This window comes from Phoca vitulina, unplaced genomic scaffold (assembly GCF_004348235.1).
Source record: "Phoca vitulina isolate PV1807 unplaced genomic scaffold, GSC_HSeal_1.0 scaffold5, whole genome shotgun sequence".
In the NCBI taxonomy this organism is placed as follows: domain Eukaryota; kingdom Metazoa; phylum Chordata; class Mammalia; order Carnivora; family Phocidae; genus Phoca; species Phoca vitulina.
This window is the reverse complement of record NW_022589708.1, coordinates 57,434,479-57,454,864: the sequence shown is the minus strand read 5'-3', so window position 1 is coordinate 57,454,864 and position 20,386 is coordinate 57,434,479. Positions and strand designations below refer to the sequence as shown.

Sequence of the window (20,386 nt, the reverse complement as noted above, 5' to 3'; positions counted from 1 at the left end):
CCCCCTTCATTCTTCCCCTCCTGCTACATTCTTCTTCTTCTTTTTTTCTTTCTTAACATATATTGCATTATTTGTTTCAGAGGTACAGATCTGAGATTCAACAGTCTTGCACAATTCACAGCGCTTACCAGAACACATACCCTCCCCAGTGTCCATCACCCAGTCACCCCATCCCTCCCACCCCACCCCCCACTCCAGCAACCCTCAGTTTGTTTCCTGAGATTAAGAATTCCTCATATCAGTGAGGTCATATGATACATGTCTTTCTCTGTTTGACTTATTTCGCTCAGCATAATACTGGTGAGGGAAATTTTTCTAAAGCTTCCTAGGCGATTCCGTGTGCCATTTGGATTGGTAACTAGTGGCTGATCGTCTTTTTTTTCTTTTTTGAAGGTAGAATCGCTCTGTTTTATTCACTGCTGTATCAACGCAAACTTTGGCACAAAGCAGATACTGAGTACTTATTTTTTGAATGAACCCCATCTTACAGATAAGGCAACTGAGGCTCAGAGAAGTTTAGATCGCACAGATGGCAACGCTGGTCATTTTTCCAATACCACATCTTACCACTTTACCAGGAAGTGTTCAGGTTGCTTTCTGTCACAGGTTGGATATTGAGGCTGCGGTGCTGATATCTAAAGGTCAAAATTTGCTCCGTGCGAGTCAAGCCCAACCCTGCTTGAGCTGGCAATTCTGCTGAGGGAACCCGCTTTTGCAGAGTTAACCCCAGGTCCCGCCCGCCATGGGTGGGGCCAGGGGTTGGAGTGCGCGTCAGGAGCAGCTGGGTCGCCGGCCGCCTCGCGCCTCTGCGCCTGCGCACGGCGCCGAGGGACGGGGTCGGGCTCAGAAATGGCGGCCTCCATGTTCTACAGCCGGTTATTGGCCACAGCCGCCCTTAGGAGCCGCGGGTCCCGGCCGGCGCTGCGGGCCGCCGCCCAGGTATTGCGGCCCAGCCCGCTCTCGCTTCGAGGGTCGGCAGGAGAAAGGGCGAGGTGGGAGACCCGACTCCTGTGGGCGAGGTGTGAGGGGATGTGAGGCCCGGCTCGGGGTCATTTCGCAATAGGTGACATTGGGTGACATGGGGGTGCCCAGTCGGGCCCGCGGGCGGCTTGCCCTGGAGTGCTGCCCGCTGTGACTGCGAGTGGGCCCATGTTTGCATTGCTCTGCTCTCGTCCTCAGCCCGCGAGGAGCCCGGCCATCCGGCTGCGGCTGCTCTCTCAGTTTCTGAGGGGCGGCGGGGAGGCGGGTGAGGGGCGCTTCTAAGTGGAGGTGAGGGGGCCTGGGCAGTTTGTGCTGCTTTTTCCGCACCCCGCGCGGTGGGCAGAGGCATCCGTGGCCCTTCTTTGGGGAGGGGGAAGATGCCCTTCAGATGTACTTTTATGTCCCTTGGGAGCTGTCATAGGTGGGAATGTTTTCACAGGACCAGCTTGCTGACCGGCCTCTTTTGTGACGAGGCAGGGAAGTTTCCCACCTCCTCCCCCGTGTAGTTGTTTTCTGTTTGTCAGTTTACCAGCTGGGGAAGTAAGACAGTTACCTTTTGGATCACTTCATTTCTGGGTAGAGTATAGCATAATAATCACAAGTTTTTGTTTGTCTGTTTTGATTTTTTGTTTTGGAGTGTTTACCGTGTGCCAGGTACTGAGCCCGGCATTTTACTTGTAGTTTCTTGTTAGGCTTTCCAGCAGCACTGTAAGGGCGTCATTAATATCCTCCTCATTGATGAAGAAACTGGCTTAGAGAGCAAGTAATTTGGGCTCCGTCACAAAGCAGGTAGGGTTAAAGCTAAGGCTTAATTCCAGAACTGTCTGGCTCCAAAGCCTGTGTGTTTGAGTCTGCTCTTCAGTTTTTTCCGGAAGACTTGGCCTGTTCTTTCCAGCGTTGACGCCAAGAAACTTGTGAAAGGGCATGATAGGCTTCATAAGTCAATTCCAGAGTTTTAGATTATGTTCTGAAATTAACTCCTTAGACATGACAAAAATGAATTGATTTAAACTTTTTTTTTCTTTATTCTCTAAACCTGGAGGCAGTGAATTACATGAGTATGCTTCTTAATAGGAGAAGTGATTTTTTTTGGTCTTGAACTTCCTTCTTAGGAGTCTTAAAGAGTGCTGTCTTTCTTTCCTAGGAAACTTGTTCAAGGTCACACAGTGAGTTTAGCAAATACTCTTAAACATTTTGTTTAGTTCTATGACCCTCCTAGTTTCTATCTTTTGTCCAGTGTATATCTGATAAAATAGTTCAGGTTATGAGCAGATGAACTAATTTTAAATATTTTCTCAGTTGTCGTGAATCACATTCCCCAGTAACTACATTTTCCCACTTTTGAATTAATATGATTTAAATTAGGTGAATGATTAAATGGGTGGTGGTATAGGGATTTGGCCAGGAATTGGTGGCCTTTTGGCAGTAGGAATCTTCTAAGTGATAATGTGGAGAAAGACAAAGACTTCAATGTGGGAATCCTTGTGATTCTTCAGGAATATTTTTTACCAGGGTAATTAAAAAAACTGATATTTCAAGTCATAACTTCTAGAGGTGCAAGGAAAGGATTATCAACACTTCAGATATTAAAAAACCTTTAAGGAGGTATAAAAGCTAGCAGCATTACCTTATTAGTACTACTATTCTTTGTGAATATAGATATTTGAAAGAAACTGTAAAAATATACTCAGAGCTTTGTGTCATTGGTTTACCCTGAACTTTTTTTGGAAAAATTTCAAACTGATAGAATGTTCCAGCAATAGTACAGTGAGGACATATATTGCTTTCACCTGTATTTAACATTTTGCCACATTTTCTTTATCTTTAAAAAATGACATTCATTTGCATATATATGTTTATATATGTATGTATAAAATTACATTCATTTATTTTTGCTCAACCATTTAAGAGTAGGTGGCAGGTATTGGCACTTTATCCCTACATAATATTTTAGCACACGCCTTTTATTTTTTTTATTTTTTTATTTTTTTAAAGATTTTATTTATTTATTTGAGAGAGAGAGAACGAGAGACAGAGAGCATGAGAGGGAGGAGGGTCAGAGGGAGAAGCAGACTCCCCGCTGAGCAGGGAGCCCGATGCGGGACTCGATCCCGGGACTCCAGGACCATGACCTGAGCCGAAGGCAGTCGCTTAACCAACTGAGCCACCCAGGCGCCCAGCACACGCCTTTTAAACATAAGGACATTCTCCTAAATAACCGCAACATAGTTATCATATTTAGGAAATTTGTAATTATCATACTTTGGAAATTTAGATTTAGATTTCCCCAGTTGTTCTTAAATGTCCTTTATAGATAGTAGTTTATTTATTGATTTTTTTCAAAGATTTATTTATTTATTTGTGAGAGAGCACCTGTGAGTAGGGGGAGGGGCAGGTGGAGAGGGAGAGGGGAAGGGGTCTTCCAGCTGAGCCTGGAGCCTGCTGGGGGCTCCATCTCACCATGAGATCATGACCTGAGCTGAAGCCAAGAACCGGGTGCTTAACTGACTGAGCTACTCAGGAGCCCCAAGTTTTTTTATTTTCAAACTGGGATCAGGCCTCCGTAGTATTTTTTCTAGTCTCTCCAGCTAATTAGGTGCTGCGTAATGACTCTGAATGCTCTTATTTGTGTTGTAGGTGTTCATTTACATGCTCATTTACATTAAATGAATTCTGTGGCTGAGACCAAGTTGGTTTCATCCTTTTAGCATCCCTAGCACAGTGTCTGGTATATAGGCATTCAAAAAATGTTTGAGTGTATAACTATTTTTACCAAGCTCTGCTAGGTATTCCCCTTCCCCCCTTATTTTTATTGTTATTTTGAGGTATAATTTATATAAAGTGTACAACTTTGGGTAGCTAGATTAATTTTTATGTATGTATACATTTGTGTAGCCACCATTCAGATCAAGATATGTAATACTTTCAGGCCTCAGAAGCACCCATATCCTCTCTCCTTATTAGTACTCCCCAACAGAAGGTGACCACTAATTCTGGCTGACTTCTATCACTAATTTTGACTGGTTTTGAACTATATAAAAAGTATGTATTCTTGTGTTTGGTTTCTTTTCCTCAAAATTATGTTTTGAGATTAATCCATTGAGCAACAGGTATTTTTAAAAAATTGCTCTGTAATATCCTGGTATACGAATATGCCATATTTTATTCTGTTGATGGGAGATTGGGACATTTTCACTTTTTATTTATTATGAATAAGCCTGTTATGCATATTCTTATATATATGCCTTTTGGTAGACTAAGCACTCATTTCTGTTCGGTATATACCCAGGAATGGGATTTTAGAAAGTAGATGTGTACTGAATGGTTTGGGATATTGCTGGTTTTTAATATTGAAGTGACACTAAATCAGGGAGTTGAGTTACTCTGGTGAAATGTTCTTCAGGATTTTAGCTTACCAGATGAATCAAATAAGTTGTTACTAGGTGTGACTGACTTTTTAGACTAGTGTTTCTCAAACTGTGGGGTGCTTAAGAATCAGGTGAATGACTTGTTATGAATGCAGATTTCCTGAGGCCCATTCCAGAGATTCTGATTTTGTAAATGAGAATGGGGCCCCAGAATCTGCATTTTTAGACACATCCCAGGTAATTTTGATGCAGATGGCTCATGAACCCCCTTCAAGAAAGACTGTTTAATAAAGCAATAGTTGATAGTCCAGCACTGCCCATTTCCAACCCTCTTAACTGTAACATGGACTATTAGTAAATGGTTTCCAATATTTTATGTTAAAAAGAAATAGACTGTATATATGATCCCTTTAAATTGAATTCTTATGCTATCGTGTGTTTCATATGAGCTGTGTTTCAGTATTCTGTATTCCTGTATAGAGAATGGAAATGTATGGCTAATACTTAAATGTGTAATTTCAGTTCGTTCTTTCAGGGCTTTCATAGCACTTAATTTGTTCTACATATTGTCATATAAAGTTGATAGGATTGAGGAATTTGGATGATATTTGCGGGCTATGAAATAGAGAGTTTCATTGAAGAAGTCAACTGGAAAGTGGTATCTGGATCAACACCTGTGGGGGAGTGAAGGAAGGAGGATTGAGTAGAGGGAGAAGTAGAAATGTGGTACAGTTGCAGTAGGAACCTTTGCCTTTCCTGTGGGATATCTGGAACTAAGATGGTCCTTCAGAATTATCCCAAATTGGGGTGAGGTGCTAGGACTTTATATCCTTACCTTAACCCCTGTTGACCAGTCATTGGATGCAGGCTGACAATGGGAAGGTGTGACTTGGGCAAAGAAGCCAATAAGAGGACTCAGCTGATAGCTGTCAGTAGCCAGCACTCCCAGCAGCTGGGCTATGAAAGGGGAATCTGAGTAGCACACCACAGTGATCACTACAGATGAAACCAGGGTTTTGAGTCTTGTGTGTATGAAAGAGTAATAACTCAACTATCACTCAACTAAGTACCACATATCTAGTGCCAAGCTATTTGTTTGGTGCTGGAAGAATGATGGAGAGAAGAAAGTTGGGAAGGATTTTTGGTTTGTTGGAAAAGATGAGGTTGGTTTTAGATCTGCTGAATTTGGCATTGAGGTAGAAATGCTCTGTAGGTCATTAGGGATATGGTAGTGGAGTCAAATAAAAGATAAGACCAGACATGATGAGAAAATAGATGAAACTACAAGGGTAACATTTGGTATTTAGCTGGTAGGTTAGCTCTTAGGTTATAATTTAGGTACTCTGAATATTATTCTTTGATGATTTAATGTAATGGTTTTATTATAGTTATGAAGAACCAAGTACTGTATATAAAAAAGTATTTTGGGAAGGTGTTTTTAATAAGTTCCAAATTACTGTCATATATAATATGTCCCCAATTTCTTTAGGTTCTGGGAAGTTCTGGATTTTTTAACAACCATGGACTCCAAATACAGCAGCAGCAAAAAAGGAGTCTCTCACTACATGAATACATGAGTATGGAATTGTTGCAAGAAGCTGGTGTCTCCATTCCCAAAGGACATGTGGCAAAATCACCAGATGAAGCTTATGCAGTTGCCAAAAAATTAGGTACTAACTTAAGAAAAACTTAAGCCACTTTGACATGGGCACTTCTGATAAGATGTGAACTTTACTTATAGTTTATAACAGCTTATAGGTTTTATTTCATTTTTTAAAAAATGAATTTTATTTATTTAAAAGAGAAGGTGGAACTTTATGATTGTTGACATTCTAAAATTATTATGAGATTATTATGAGCTCCCATAGAGCTAGTAACTTAAGAACCAATTATATTGGAATTAGGAAGCCTTTAAAGTCCTGTTTTTAGTTGGAATATAATTATGGGGAAGGAAGATCTGTTTAATATTCTGAAGCTTAAAAGACTGGTGTCTGTGATGATTCTTCAAGGAAGTAGTGAAGAAAATCCTAGCTGTTTATGTGGTTGTAAAGAGGTCTAATATTCCTCCCCCAACTTTTTTTGACAGGAAAAGTATGGAACCAAGGTGGTGGGAGGGAGGGGAGAAGCTGAGCCCTAGACTGTAAGCTCCATGAGAGCAGGGTTTCTTTGTCTTATTTTGTCCAGTGATACCTCCTAAACTCTTAGAAGAATACCTGGCACTTAGGTAATCGGTAACTGTTGATATTTGTTAAATGAATTAAGTACTTGTCCATGTTTATTAGTAGATTCTTTTATTGATAACAGAAAACTTAATAGCTTTTGTTAATTTATATTAATCTCTTATTTAAAAAATATTGACTTTAGAAGATATCCTTCACTTTACATTTTTAATGATTTAACATGAGGCCATAATAACGAGTAATTTACTAGCTATACACTGCATTTCATTTTTAGCAGTATTTAAAATCCCACCAATTTTATGTAGATTAGCACAGTCTGTTGTATGTATACCTGATTAATAAGGCTTTGAATGTGCTTTGGGGAAGACTTTGCTTTTATTAGTATTTTAAGAAGGCAATGGAGCATTTAAAAATGTTTAAAATTTTTAAAGTTTTACTCTCATTTTGTACTTATTTGTTTCTAGAATGAGTTTTTCTTTTAAAAGTAAGGGCATGTACAAGTTCAGAAATATGTCATACAAGTTATGTTTTTGAATGAGATGTTGACTTGGAAGCATGATTTTTCATTGACAGTTTAATTTTTTGTTAGAAAAAAATCCTTTTTATTCAGATTATAAGCAAACTTCCTTTTATTCATTGAAAGCCTTGTGTAAATTGATACTAATTTTGGTGAAATTTTTGTTAATTAATGGTGACCTGTAGCTTGAACTTGTGCATGGTAAAATATGTGCCTCATTTTTATCTTCAAAACACTGTATATTAGAGGCTCTTAAAGGTCAAGTTTAAAGAAAACTTGTGATTGTACTTTGTATTTCTGTAGTATTTCTTGCAAAGGCTACTTTTTAATAACTATTCCCTTGAGATTTGATCTTATTTATATGACCTAAACTTTAATTTCTAAAGAAGAGTCAGCTAAGTAGAAGGGAAAAATGGAAATGCAATTGAGAAAGTATAAGGTTTTCTTACTCTACTGTTCTGTCCTTAAGAATGAAATTTAGACCCTTGACTTTGTTCTTTTATTTTTGTTAGTCTAATCTCTTGAGTGATGATTTTTTGTTTGTTTACCAATTCTTTCCTTTGTAATAATGCTGAAGCTTAAAATGTTTTTCATGCCAGTGTTAGTAAGGCCTGATTTATATTTAATGAAGTTGGTAAAAACTATTTTTTTCTATTTCCAAATTATTATTATTGTTTTTTCTGTATTTTCCATATATTTACTCATTTAGTCAAAATTCATTGTTTTGTCAAAAAAAATCTGTAGGAACTCTTTCATAAAACAAATAGGATTTATTTGGATGCCAGTTTCTTGATTTCTTTATTCCTTATAAACTTTAATGATGCTTAAATGATTAAAGGAAGAAAGAATAGTTAACATGTGCAGGGTATACTCTAATTATGAGTATTTCTGGGAAGGCCTCTGGGACCAGGACTTCTATGAAGTAAGGAGCAGGTAGGCAGCTCTGATTTTGAGCCCTTTAGAACAGAAGGTATCTTATTCATCTAGAAAGTATGTTTTTGTTAAGTAACGCTGCAGATGATGATTATAGTATGGAAGTGGGATTAGTGACTAAGGAGGTCTTTTAAATTTAGAGAATCAGAAATGCTACTTTTAAAAGGTATATTTAGTAACTACCATGAAGATGTTGAGGACAGTTCTGTCTTTCGTTGGGAGTCATTAATGTCAGAAGTTGTTGATATTTAATGTCAGAAGATGTTGATTATAGGATCTAATTGCACAAGGTATGGTATAATGTGCCTTAGAAATACACCCTGGTTCTGTCCATCTAGCTAGCAATTCCCAATGCTGATTTTGGCTACTTTGCTTCTTGAGTTATTGAACAACTCACAAAATATTAATTCCCATGTATTAAAACTCTTACATCACCAACTGATATAGTGAGATATAAATGCTTTACAGGTGGGTCAAACCTGCTTCCCCTCAGTTCTGTGAGTTAGCATGGGGACGGGCCGCTGAGCCTTACAGCTGGTAACGACTCCTGAAATAGCCCTGGCCTCTTTCCCCAGTATTCCCTACAAATTCTATAATTTTCTGTGTATATCATGATGTGAAAAAAGTTGGAAACACTATTCTGGAGGCTAGTTTTGCCTGTTGTGAATAACTGAAGTTAGGGATGGAAGAATGGTTGGGAAGAAATATAGTTTCTTTTCCTTTGTGTGTGTTTGTGTTTTTTTAAATAGACTGGTTTTCTCATATCCATTTTTAAAAAGATTTATTTATCTTGAGAGAGAGAGATTGAGAGCATGTGCCAGGGGTAGGGGCAGAGAGAGAGAATCTCAAGCAGACTCCCGCTGAGCACAGAGCCTGATCCCAGGACCCTGAGATCATGACCTGAGTGAAAATCAAGAGTCAGACACCTAACCAGCTGAGCCACCCAGACTCCCCTTCTCATATCCATTTTCATTTTATTTTTTACTTATTTTATTTATATTTTGGGAAAGATACATTTATATATTTGTCAGAGAGAGAGAGTGCACGCGAGCGCACACACAGGCAGGGGCAAGAGCAGGCAAAGGGAGAAGCAGGCTCCTCGCTGAGCAAGGAGCCAGATGGAGGACTCAGTCCCAGGACTCTGGAATCGACTTGAGCTGAAGGTAAACACTTAACCAACTGAGCCACCCAGGTGTCCCCTCATATCCGTTTTTAATGATAGGTCTTTAGTAGACAGCTCATTAATTTCATGATTCTGTATTGCCAAAAATAGTTATCTTTTAGGCTTGGGAAGTTTCTCCCATTTTTGTTTAATTTTCGGAGGAACTATAAAAGCTGTGCTTCATAGAATTTTAAAAGGGAAACCCTAGTACAAGATCAGATACAAATACATCTTAGTTCCTCTATTACCCTAAATAGAATTGCATCTGTATTGGCTTTCCATGTTTGAAATTATACACAATGTAATCATTTTGCTGCTTGAAAATTGTTCAACCTAGTAAAATTTAGGTCTGTCTTTTTTGCATATTTTGTTGACCCTTTTTTTAAGAGTAGACTTTAATTGCCAAATTCTAAATTTCATTAATAATAATACTTATATCTGCTACGTATTTTTTAATTGCTTAAAACATAAACTTATTGTTACGTTTTATGAGGTTATAAGTTTGAAATGGGTCTTAAGTCCCATCTTTTTTTTTTCTTTAATTTTGACTGCCTCTATCCATTTTTCCCACCCCCTGTCTCTGGCAGCCACCAGTCTGTTCTCTGTATCTATGAGCTTAATTTTTTTGTTTTGTTTTGTTTTCCAATTCCATATATAAGATTCCGTTCAGGGCGCCTGGGTGGCTCAGTCGTTAAGCGTCTGCCTTCGGCTCAGGTCATGATCCCAGGGTCCTGGGATCGAGTCCCACATCGGGCTCCCTGCTCAGCGGGAAGCCTGCTTCTCCCTCTCCCACTCCCCCTGCTTGTGTTCCCTCTCTAGCTGTCTCTCTCTCTGTTGAAAAATAAAATCTTTAAAAAAAAAAAAAAGATTCCGTTCATATGGAATATGTCTTTCTCTGACTTACTTCACTTAGCCCTTAGGTCCATCCATGTTGTTGCAAATGGCAAAATTTCATTCTTTTTTTGTGGCTGAATACACACACACACACACACACACACACACACGTACACACACGTTCATATACCATAATTTCTTTACCCATTCATCCATCAATGGATACTTGGGTTGTTTCCGTATCTTGGTTATTGTTAATATTGTTAATACTGTAAATAGTGCTGCAATAAACATGGGGTACATATGTTTTTTTCAAGTTAGTGTTTTCTTCAGATAAATACCCAGAAGTGGAATTGCTGGATCATATAGTAGTTCTATTTTAATTTTTTTGAGGAACCTCTTTACTCTTTTCCACAGGAGCTGCACCAATTTATATTCCCATCAGGAGTGCATGAGTGTTCCCTTTTCTTCACATCCTCACCAACACTTGTTATTCCTTGTCTTTTTGATAATAGCCATTGTAGCAGGTGTGAGATAATACCTCATTCTGGCTTTGATTTGGATTTCCCTGATGAATAGTGATTTTGAACATATTTTTATATATAGTAGCCATCTGTATATCTTTGGAAAAACGTCTGTTCACATCTTCTGCCTGTTGTTTAATCACATTTCTTTTCCACAGTTGAGTTCTCTATATGTTTTGGATATTAACTCTTTGTCAGATATATGATTTGCGGGTATTTTCTCCCGTTCAGTAGGTTGCTGTTTTACTTTGTTGATGATTTCCTTTGGTATGCAGACGTGTTTTAATTTGATATAGTCTCACTTACTTATTTTTGCTTTTGTTGTATTTACTTTTGGTGTCAGATTGAAAACATCATCACCAAGACCTATGTCAAAGAGCTTGCCACCTATATTTTCTTCTAGGAGTTTTATGGTATTTTAGGGCTTATGTTCAAGTCTTTAATGCACTTCAAGTTAATTTTTTTTTAAAGATTTTATTTTATTTATTTATTTGAGAGAGAGAGAGCACAAGAGGGGGTAGGGTCAGAGGGAGAAGCAGACTCCCTGCCGAGCAGGGAGCTGGATGCGGGACTCCATCTCAGGACTCCAGGATCATGACCTGAGCTGAAGGCAGTTGCTTAACCAACTGAGCCACCCAGGCGCCCCAAGTTAATTTTTGTGTATGGTGTTAGATGGTGGTTCAGTTTCATGCTTTTGTACATGGTTGTCCAGTTTTCTCAACACCATTTATTTTATTATTTAAAAACTTTTTAAAGATTTATTTTTAGACAGAGAGCAAGCGAGCAAGTGTGGGGCTGAGGGAGGGAGGGAGAGGGAGAATTCCAAGCAGACTCCCTGTTGAGTGTGGAGCCCAACACGGGGCTTGATCCCAGGACCCTGAGATCATGACCTGAGCTGAAATAAGAGTTGGACGCTTAACTGACTGAGCCATCCAGGTGCCCCATTTCAACACCATTTATTGAAGAGACTGTCCTTTCTCCATTGTATATTCTTGGCTCCTTTTTGATAAATTAATTGACCATGTATATATGGATTTATTTCTGGGCTATTTTGTTGTGTCAGTAGTATACTATTTTGATTATTGTAGCTTTGTAATATAGTTTGAAATCTGGGAGTGTGATATCCAGCTTTTTTCTTCTTTTGCAAGATTGCACGGGCTACTTGGGGTTGTTTTTGTGGTTTCATACTAATTTTAGGATTGTTTGTTCTATTTCTGTGAAAAATGCCATTGGAATTTTGATAGGGATTGCATTGAATCTGTAGATTGCTATGGGTAGTATGGACATTTTAACTGTATTATTCCAGTCTATAAGTATGGAATATCTTTCCATTTATTTTTGTCTTCTTCAGTTTCTTTAATCAATGCCTTACAGTTCAGTATACAGGTCTTTTACCTCCTTGGTTAAATTTATCCATAGGTATTTTATTCTTTTGATGCAGTTGTAGATGAGATTTTTTTTTAATTTCTCTGATAGTTCATGATTAATGTATAGAAATGTAATTGACTTTTGTGTATTGATTTTGTGTCCTGCAGTATTAGTGAATTCATTTATTCTAATAGTTTTTTGATGGGATCTTTAGGGTTTTCTATATGTAATACCATGTCATATGCAAATAGTGACAGTTTTACTTCTTCCTTCCTTTTATTTCTTTTTCTTGCCTGATATAGCTAGGACTCCCAACACTGTGTTAAAGTGGCAAGAGTGGGCATCCTTCTCTTGTTGCTCATCTTAGAGGCAAAGCTTTCAACTTTTCACTGTTGTGTTGGATATTAGCTGTGGGCTTGTCATATATGGCCTTTATTATGTTGAGGTATGTTCCTTCTGTACCGGCCTCGTTGAGGTTTTTACATAAATGGATGTTGAATTTTGCCAAATGCTTTTTTTGCATCTGTTGAGATGATCATATGTTTTTTACCCTTCATTTTATTAGTATAGTGACTGACTTGTGGATATTGAACCAGTGTTTCATCCCTGGAATAAATCCCCATTGATGGTATATGATTCTTTTAATGTATTGTTGTATTCAGTTTGCTAATAATTTTTTTGAGGATTTTTGCATCTATGTTCATTAGGGATATTGGCCTGTAATTTTCTTTCCTTGTGGTATCCTTGTCTGGTTTTGGTATTGGGGTAATTCTGGCCTTGTAAAATGAATTGCAGGTGTTCCACCTCTTTTATTTTTTGGAAGAGTTTTGAAGGATTGGTATTAATTCTTTTTTTAATTCACCAATAAGCCATCTGGTTCTGGACCTTCATTTTTTGGGAGGATTTTGATTACTGATTCAATCTCCTTATTAGTAATCTGTTCATATTTTGTTTCTTCATGATCCAGTCTTGGTAGGTTGTATGTTTCTAGGAATTATTTCTTTTTGGTTGTCCGGTATGTTGTCATGTAATTGATCATAATAGTTTCTTATCCTTTGTATTTCTGAGTTTTCAGTTGTAGTATCTCATCTTTTTGTGTCTGATTTTATGAATCCACTCTTTTTTTTTTCTTGGTGAGTCTAGCTGAAGGTTTGTCCATATTGTTCATCTTTTTGAAGAAGCAGCTCTTACTGTCATTGATCTTTTCCATTGTCTATTTAGTCTCATTTATGTTCTGACCTTTGTTATTTCCTTCCTTCTACTAACTTTGAGCTTTGTCTGTTCTTTCTTAGTTCCTTGAGGTGCAAAATTAATTTGAGACTTTTCTTGTTTCTTGAGATAGGCTTTTATTACTGTGAATTCTTAGACTGCTTTTGCTGATCCCATAAATTTTGGTATATTTCCATTTTGTTTGTCTCGATGTATTTTTTTATTTCTGTTTTGATTTTTTCCTTGACCCATTGATAGCATGTTTTTTAATCTCCACATGTTTGTGAATTTTCCAGGTTTCTTCCTTTAATTGATTTCTGGTTTCATACCATTGTGGTTGGAAAAGATGCTTGATGTGATTTCAGTCCTCTTAAATTTATTAAGACTTGTTTTGAGGTTTGCCATGTGATCTATCCTGGAGTATGTTCCATGTGCCCTTGAGAAGAATATGTATTGTTGTTTTTGGATGGAATGTTGTATATATATATTAAGACCACGGTCGAATACGTTGTTTAAGGGCTGTGTTTGCTTATTGATTTTCTGCCTGGGTGATCTGATTGATATACGTGGGTATTGAAATCCCCTACTATTAATTGTACTGCTGTCTATTTCCCCCTTTATGTCTGTTAATGTTTGCTTTATATATTTAGGTGCTCTTATGTTGGGTGCATAAATATTTATCAATGATACATCCTCTTGTTGGATTGCCCCTTTATCATTATGTAACACCCTACTTTGTCTCTTGTTATAGTCTTTGTTATAAAGTTGATTTTGTCTGATATATGTATAGCTACCCCAGCTTTCTTTTGGTTTCCATTTGCATGCAGTATCTTTGTTCATCCTTTCAGTTTCAGTCTGTTTGTGTCCTTACATTTAAAGGGAGTCTCTTAGAGGCAGCATAGATTAGTCTGTTTTTTTATTTATTCAGCCATTCTGTGTCTTAGTCCTAATGTTTAGGATTCTAGTATAATGTGGAATTTTTGTCTGGTTGAATAAACATGTGCAAAGGTTGCCAATTAATGAATAATCCCTGGAGGGAGATTTGTAATGGCATAAAATAGGACTTTGCCTTCTTTTTTCTTCTTCCCAGTGTTTTATTAGATGACTATATATGAAGAATGCTTAAGACATTTGTGAATAACTAAAGCTAGGAGGAATAGTGACTGTATTTTAAAGACAACCTGGAATCCATAAAAGATCTTGTCTGACTAGAGCAAAGGGCCAAATCTAATAAGACTGTAAGCTCTCTAAGAGCAGGGTAGGTCTCTGTTGCTCATTGGTGTATCTCTGGCTCTAGCGGTAACTGGTATATAGATGTAATTGTTGAATGAATTAATGGAATTGAATAAAATCTTTGTATCAATCAGTTGTCCTCAGATTTCTCTTGCAATCCCTCTTGTCTTGATGAGACTGTATTCATTAAATTTTTTTGGCTTTTCTTTTGTTGTGAAGGGCTTTTTTTAGAAGGAACTTATGAGGAATCATCTCTGCCGTTAAGGAATTTATATTCCTAAAGAAAGGAAGTTGACATTTTGTGGAGGAAGAGACTTCTGTCTTGTAAAATATTTTTGAAAAACTAGAGCTTTATTACTCTAATAGGTCAGTTTTTTAAGTTCTCAGTTTACTATGTTAGGAATGTTTGAATTTAGCCCAGCAAAGCACCAGTTTAACTATTGGCCATTTTTACGTTATACTTACACTGTTGGGTTTACATTTATCCTCTTTGGATATGAATGAATATTTCTAAAGTACTGGAAAAACCAGGTAACCAGAAACAGGTAAAACGACTAGTGGCTGCTCCTTTAAGTTTGGGCGTGAACTCTGTAATTTGCCATTGTCCCAGAGGCTACCTGTTTTCTTTCCGATAAGAAAAATATTGTTCGTTTTAAGGAAATTTCTTACGTTTTCTCTAATCTTCATCTAATATTAGTTGTTTTTACCTGAATCGTGGGGACTGTGGCAGATAGAAAAGGGTCTATCTTGTGTAAACCAGGCACTTCTAAACAGCTTTAGTTGCAGGGCCGAGTATTTCCAGTTCTGAGTTTTTAAAAGAGCAGTGGAAAATCAAGATATGCAAGAATTCTTTCCATCTTTAAATGTTCTTTTATTCAACATTCAGAAAATATATGCTAGGAATGCTCCCAAGAGCTTGAGAACATCAATGAACACAACAAAGATTCTGCCCTTCTGAAGCCTGTATTCGAGCAAAACAATGAATGGTAAACATGAGAAAATTATATATTATGTTTGAAGGTGATGAATTCTATGGAAAAAAGGCAGGGTAAGGAGGATTGGTCCCAGGTGGGCAGGTTGTACTACTAAGTAGAATGATCAGGGTAAGCCTCACGGACAATGAGATACAAGAAGAAAAACTTGAAGGGAATGCGGGCCTTTCTCAAATGGATACAGGTGTCTTCTGGTATCCGAAAGTAGAGCATTCTTGTGAAACCTTTTGTAAGCCAAAATGGTATAAAGTGAAAGCGGTTAGCATTAATTATAAGGAGAAATTTTCAAGTGTTCCCAGAGCCAGTAAATGACCCCTCCTAGGCTAAAGCACAGATGCTCACAGGCACGGTTCAAAGTTTTGGTGGCTGGATGCTGAGAATAGTTCCTGGGTAAGGAGCTTGGCCCCTCTTGCTGCTTGGGGTGTGTGCTACCTCTCTAATGGCTCTCCTCAAAATCAACACTGAATGCTGTTTTTTGCAAAAGCGAAAATCACTTTTCGGATTTCTTTCAATTAGTGAGAACAGGTATCCGATGTAGGTCTTCTGTAAAAGCGAAGTGGTGTAATGCAAACTTTTGAAAAGCAGGGGTTTCCTGTACCTGATGAAGAGTATTCCAGGCGGAGGGAGCATTAGAGCCAAATCCTGACGGCAGAAGCATGCCTGGGAACAGTGGAGACTTAGTGGAGCTGGAGTGGAGTGAACGATGAGGAGGTCATAGGAGATACAAATAGTAAGGGTACTGGGGAATTGTATAGATCCTTGTAGGTCATTGTACGGAGTGTGACTTTTACTTTGAGTAAAATGGGCATTCACTGTAAGGTTTTAAATAGAGGAGTGATGTGCTCACTTTGCTGCTTTGAGAGTACTCTTTCAGGGACGAGTGTAATCTAGGTGAGAGAGAATGGTGGCTGGGACCAGGGCTCAAACCAGGTGATGAAGAGTGGTCAAGATTCTGGATAAATTTTATTTTATTTTATTTTATTTTATTTATTTATTTTTTTTTTAAGATTCTGGATAAATTTTAAAGATGAGTATGGGATGTGAGAAAGACGGTTTTTTTAAAACACTTCCTTGACTGACTCACAGGGCCATCTTCTAACTTCTAAATGTAGGCTCATTTACATCATTAATTTTCTAAACATTCTTTTTAAATAATTGTTTAGGTGTAAACTTTAGGTCATTTCTTACTGGTTTTATCAGAAACTGCATTTGTTACCTCTTTGATTTTGTTGGGTCATCTGATTAGGTGGGAGTCCCCGTATTCTGCATGGTGTGTGCATGGATTGGTAGTTATATACCAGGGACTGCTTTGGGCTTGTAACCAATAAGAATAAGATTATTATTTTGCCATAATGTAATACAAGTGTTGCACTGCTAGTATAGGCAAAATGCTGTAAGAGGCAAAATGCTGTAAGAGGCAAAATGAGGAGATTCTGAAATTCTGCTTGTCTGAGGAGACAGAGAATACCCTCTAAGAGGAATAGCCCTGGACCATGAATGATGAGGGGTACCCAGGTTAACCAGCTGGTTTGCTGATTTTCTTCAGCACATTAGAAAGAGGAAGATAGAAGAGAGATCAGTCTACCTGTTAAAGAAGAAAAATTCAGAATATTTATTTTAAAAATTTCATTTAAAATTTTTTAAAAAGTACTATAAAAAATTAAAAATTTAAGACTTATAACATCCCTGAATCTTCTGATAAATATAGCTTAACTCCTGATAATACTCCTCATAACAGTATAGCTCAAGAAAGTGTATCAACAGGTCTTTCTGTTACCAGAACAATGTAAGTTGGTATCAGTACTGGCAGTTTCTCCTTAAGTTATGATGTATTTCTGCTCAGAGTAGCTTTTTTAACTCAAATTTTCACAGGATAGCAATTTTACACATGAATAGAAAGGTAGGGAAATGTTGGGAAGACATTTGAGCCTCAATTTTTGTACTTTTAATACCTTCCAAAGCACTAGATATTTAGTGTTAAAGAAAAGTAAAATGATTTTCAGTCTTCTTTAAGGAATCATGAATGGCTAATTTTTTAAACTTGTGGATCTTTAGATGAATGTTTTAATATTCTAATCGAGAAAAACTATGTATGTCGAATACTTCATTTTTTGACATTGTGGGTAAATGAGTCTACTACATATAATGACATCACTTAACATATATGCTTAATAACAAAATAATGTCTTGCATGCTATTCCATGCTGCTTATCTAACAGAAGTGTTTTTCTTCTAGGTTCAAAAGACGTTGTGATAAAGGCACAGGTTTTAGCTGGTGGTAGAGGAAAAGGAACATTTGAGAGTGGCCTCAAAGGAGGAGTGAAGATAGTTTTCTCGTAAGTCCTGCTTTTTAAGGAAAAATCATCATTATTAAAGAAAAAATATATTGTAAAAATTACCCCTTATTATTGAATTGATGAAAATACTGAAATTTAAATATTAAATGAGTGGGGCGCCTGGGTGGCTCTGTCGGTTGAGCGTCTGACTCTTGCTTTTGACTCAGGACATGATCTCAGGGTCCTGGGATTAGCCCCGTGTTGGGCTCCGCACTCAGCATGGAGCCTGTTTGAGTTTCTCTCCCTCTGCCTCTCCCCCCGTTGGTGTGTTTTCTCTCTCAAAATAAATAAATAAATCTTTAAAAAAAATTAAAAAAATAAATATTAAATGAGATAAAATTTTGGCTGTCATATGCTTTTGTTTTTCCTCAGTTGGAGGAGAAAAAAATTTGAGTTCTTTTTCTTTTTTCAGTCCAGAAGAAGCAAAAGCTGTTTCCTCACAAATGATTGGGAAAAAGTTGTTTACCAAGCAAACAGGAGAAAAGGGCAGAATATGCAATCAAGTATTGGTTTGTGAGCGAAGATATCCCCGGAGAGAATACTACTTTGCAATAACAATGGAAAGGTCATTTCAAGTGAGTAATTGTAGACATGATACCTTTAGGATGACTTTACTACATTCAATTTCAGAGGTTGGTTATTTCTATTTGTATGGGAAGGATTAAAAAGGTATGATCCATAATCTTATTTGTATATGTCATGAGCACAACATTTTTGTGTCATTTAAAAAAACCCAGCATGGTTAATGATATAAAATTTAATACATAATATTGTGCCTAAAAAAAAGCTGTAGGCAAAACCTTGCTGAAATAGAATCCACAGGACTTCTAAATTGTTAATTTACTAAAAGCAGCTAAAATCCTTTGGCTTCATCTCTAGATTCCATAGACTGAGAAGATAATTTCTAGCAGAGTTAAATCTTTTAACAAAGAGAGTTCTGAGCCCATTAAAAGAATGCGTTTCCATGACTTCATCTTGTTCTTTTTCAACCTCTGGTGTTTTTGTGTTTTTTTTTGCTTTGTTTTGTTTTTGTTTTTGTTTTTATAGTTTGGGGTTTATTTCAGTAGTCAGTTTGGTGTTTGGCAAGTTGAAGGATGACATTCAGTAGCAAACAGTGTGATTCTAAGGAGCATAACCCTACCTTTGCTTCCCTCTCTTTATGGGAACCTGAAATGCTAGCATTTAGGAAGTCCTTTCATAGACCCGTTTGCATTGAGAGAGCATTGATAATCATTTTATACTATAATTATCTGGCTTTTTGAGTGCATTGGCTAGATAATGGGCTGAATCTTTGTGGTAGCTTCTTTGTCTTTTGAAGCAACTTGAGTATGTATTTGGAAGCCCTAGAAAGGATTTGATGTAAATTACACAATTAGTAATACAACAGAAATTTTAAGGGTAATGAAAATAGGTTTCTTATATAAGACAGCTTTTTAAAAATAGTTATTTTCTATACTGTGATTTTTTTTTTCCCCCTACAGTTAATTATATCTTTAGTAATGTTTGAGTGATATTGTAAAATGTCTTTTGTAACTTAATTTTTATAGGAAAGTATTTCTTAAGGTATAACACTAGGTGGTAGTAAAAACCCACTCAGGATATATAGGATAAAAGACATTGTTTTATCGTGGATCACCACATCAAAAACTAATGATGTATTGTATGGTGACTAACATAACATAATAAAATAAAATTTAAAAAAAAAGACATTGTTTTATTTGTAAGTGATGTCTTTACCGTTATAGGTTTCTGTATGTGGTAGAATTTAGTTTTGTAAGTTACTTTAGAAATCTCATGACAATAACCTTATATATATTACACACATTTACAAAAACAATAATTTTACAAATTCACTTATTTTTATTACATTTTCTTTTCCTTTCCATTGATGTTGTATATCAACATGTTTCATTTTGTTATTATTTTTATACTTTTTATTTTAGAGTTATGAGTCATGTAATATTAAACATTCAGAGTACCTCATCTTGATTGGAGTAAATGTAGCAAACTGAATATGTGTTATTAAAGATATGACTATAACACACTGAAAATATTTTATTAAAGATATAATGACCACTGAGAGAAGAGTCATTACCAAATGCATTAGAGAAAAGGATCAAATTTGAGTTCATTTTAAGGACTTGAATTTTTAGAGAACTCTCTGAGTCTTGTGTGGGGGAAAAATGTTTTTATTTCACATTGCATAGCTGTAATGATTCAGATTAAAAATTTGGTGGTACCAGTGGGGCACCTGGGTGGCTCAGTTGATTAAGCGTCTAACTTTGACTCAGGTCATGGGATCGAACCCTGTGTTGGGCTCTGTGCTCAGCCAGGAGTCTGCTTTTCCCTCTCCTTCTCCCTCTGCCCCTCCCCCTGCTTGTGCTTGCTCTCTCTCTCTCTCTCTCTTTCCCTGTCTCCCTCTCTCTCACATAAATAAATAAAATCTTTAAAAAAATTAAAAAAATAAAAAATTTGATAGTACCAGTAAAACCATTTGGCCAACTGTTCTTTGATGCTCTCACATTAGACCAATGTAGAGTTGGTTGGTGTTACCTTTTGGGGTATGGCAAGCATTTTGGGGACTCTCTTTTAAACAAGACAAAAATCATCTATTTAAACTGAAAAGAAAAGAACATTTTTGACTGAATTAAAGTTCTGTGTATAGAAGTCAGCTGATCATTAAAAATTGTTTTTGTTCCTTATCTGTTTTTAGTAGTGTATCATAGGCTCTATTGGTCCTCTTTAGTAT

General features: G+C 36.9%; 1 protein-coding gene across 3 annotated transcripts in view; it reads left to right on the top strand.

The window, feature by feature from the left end:
* Positions 1-776: 776 nt before the first annotated feature.
* The window catches only part of SUCLA2 (succinate-CoA ligase ADP-forming subunit beta), a 44,438-nt gene continuing 24,828 nt past the window's right edge, over positions 777-20,386 (top strand). Inside the window, exons 1-4 of one of the 3 annotated variants that reach the window (XM_032403022.1) lie at positions 777-939; positions 5,839-6,019; positions 17,538-17,637; positions 18,050-18,212. In XM_032403022.1, coding sequence (XP_032258913.1) covers positions 850-939; positions 5,839-6,019; positions 17,538-17,637; positions 18,050-18,212 — 534 coding nt within the window. In that variant the 5' untranslated portion in view covers positions 777-849. Of the gene's footprint in view, positions 940-971; positions 993-1,662; positions 1,771-5,838; positions 6,020-17,537; positions 17,638-18,049; positions 18,213-20,386 lie in introns of those variants that run through there. The other 2 variants (XM_032403025.1, XM_032403024.1) reach the window with 2 other exon arrangements.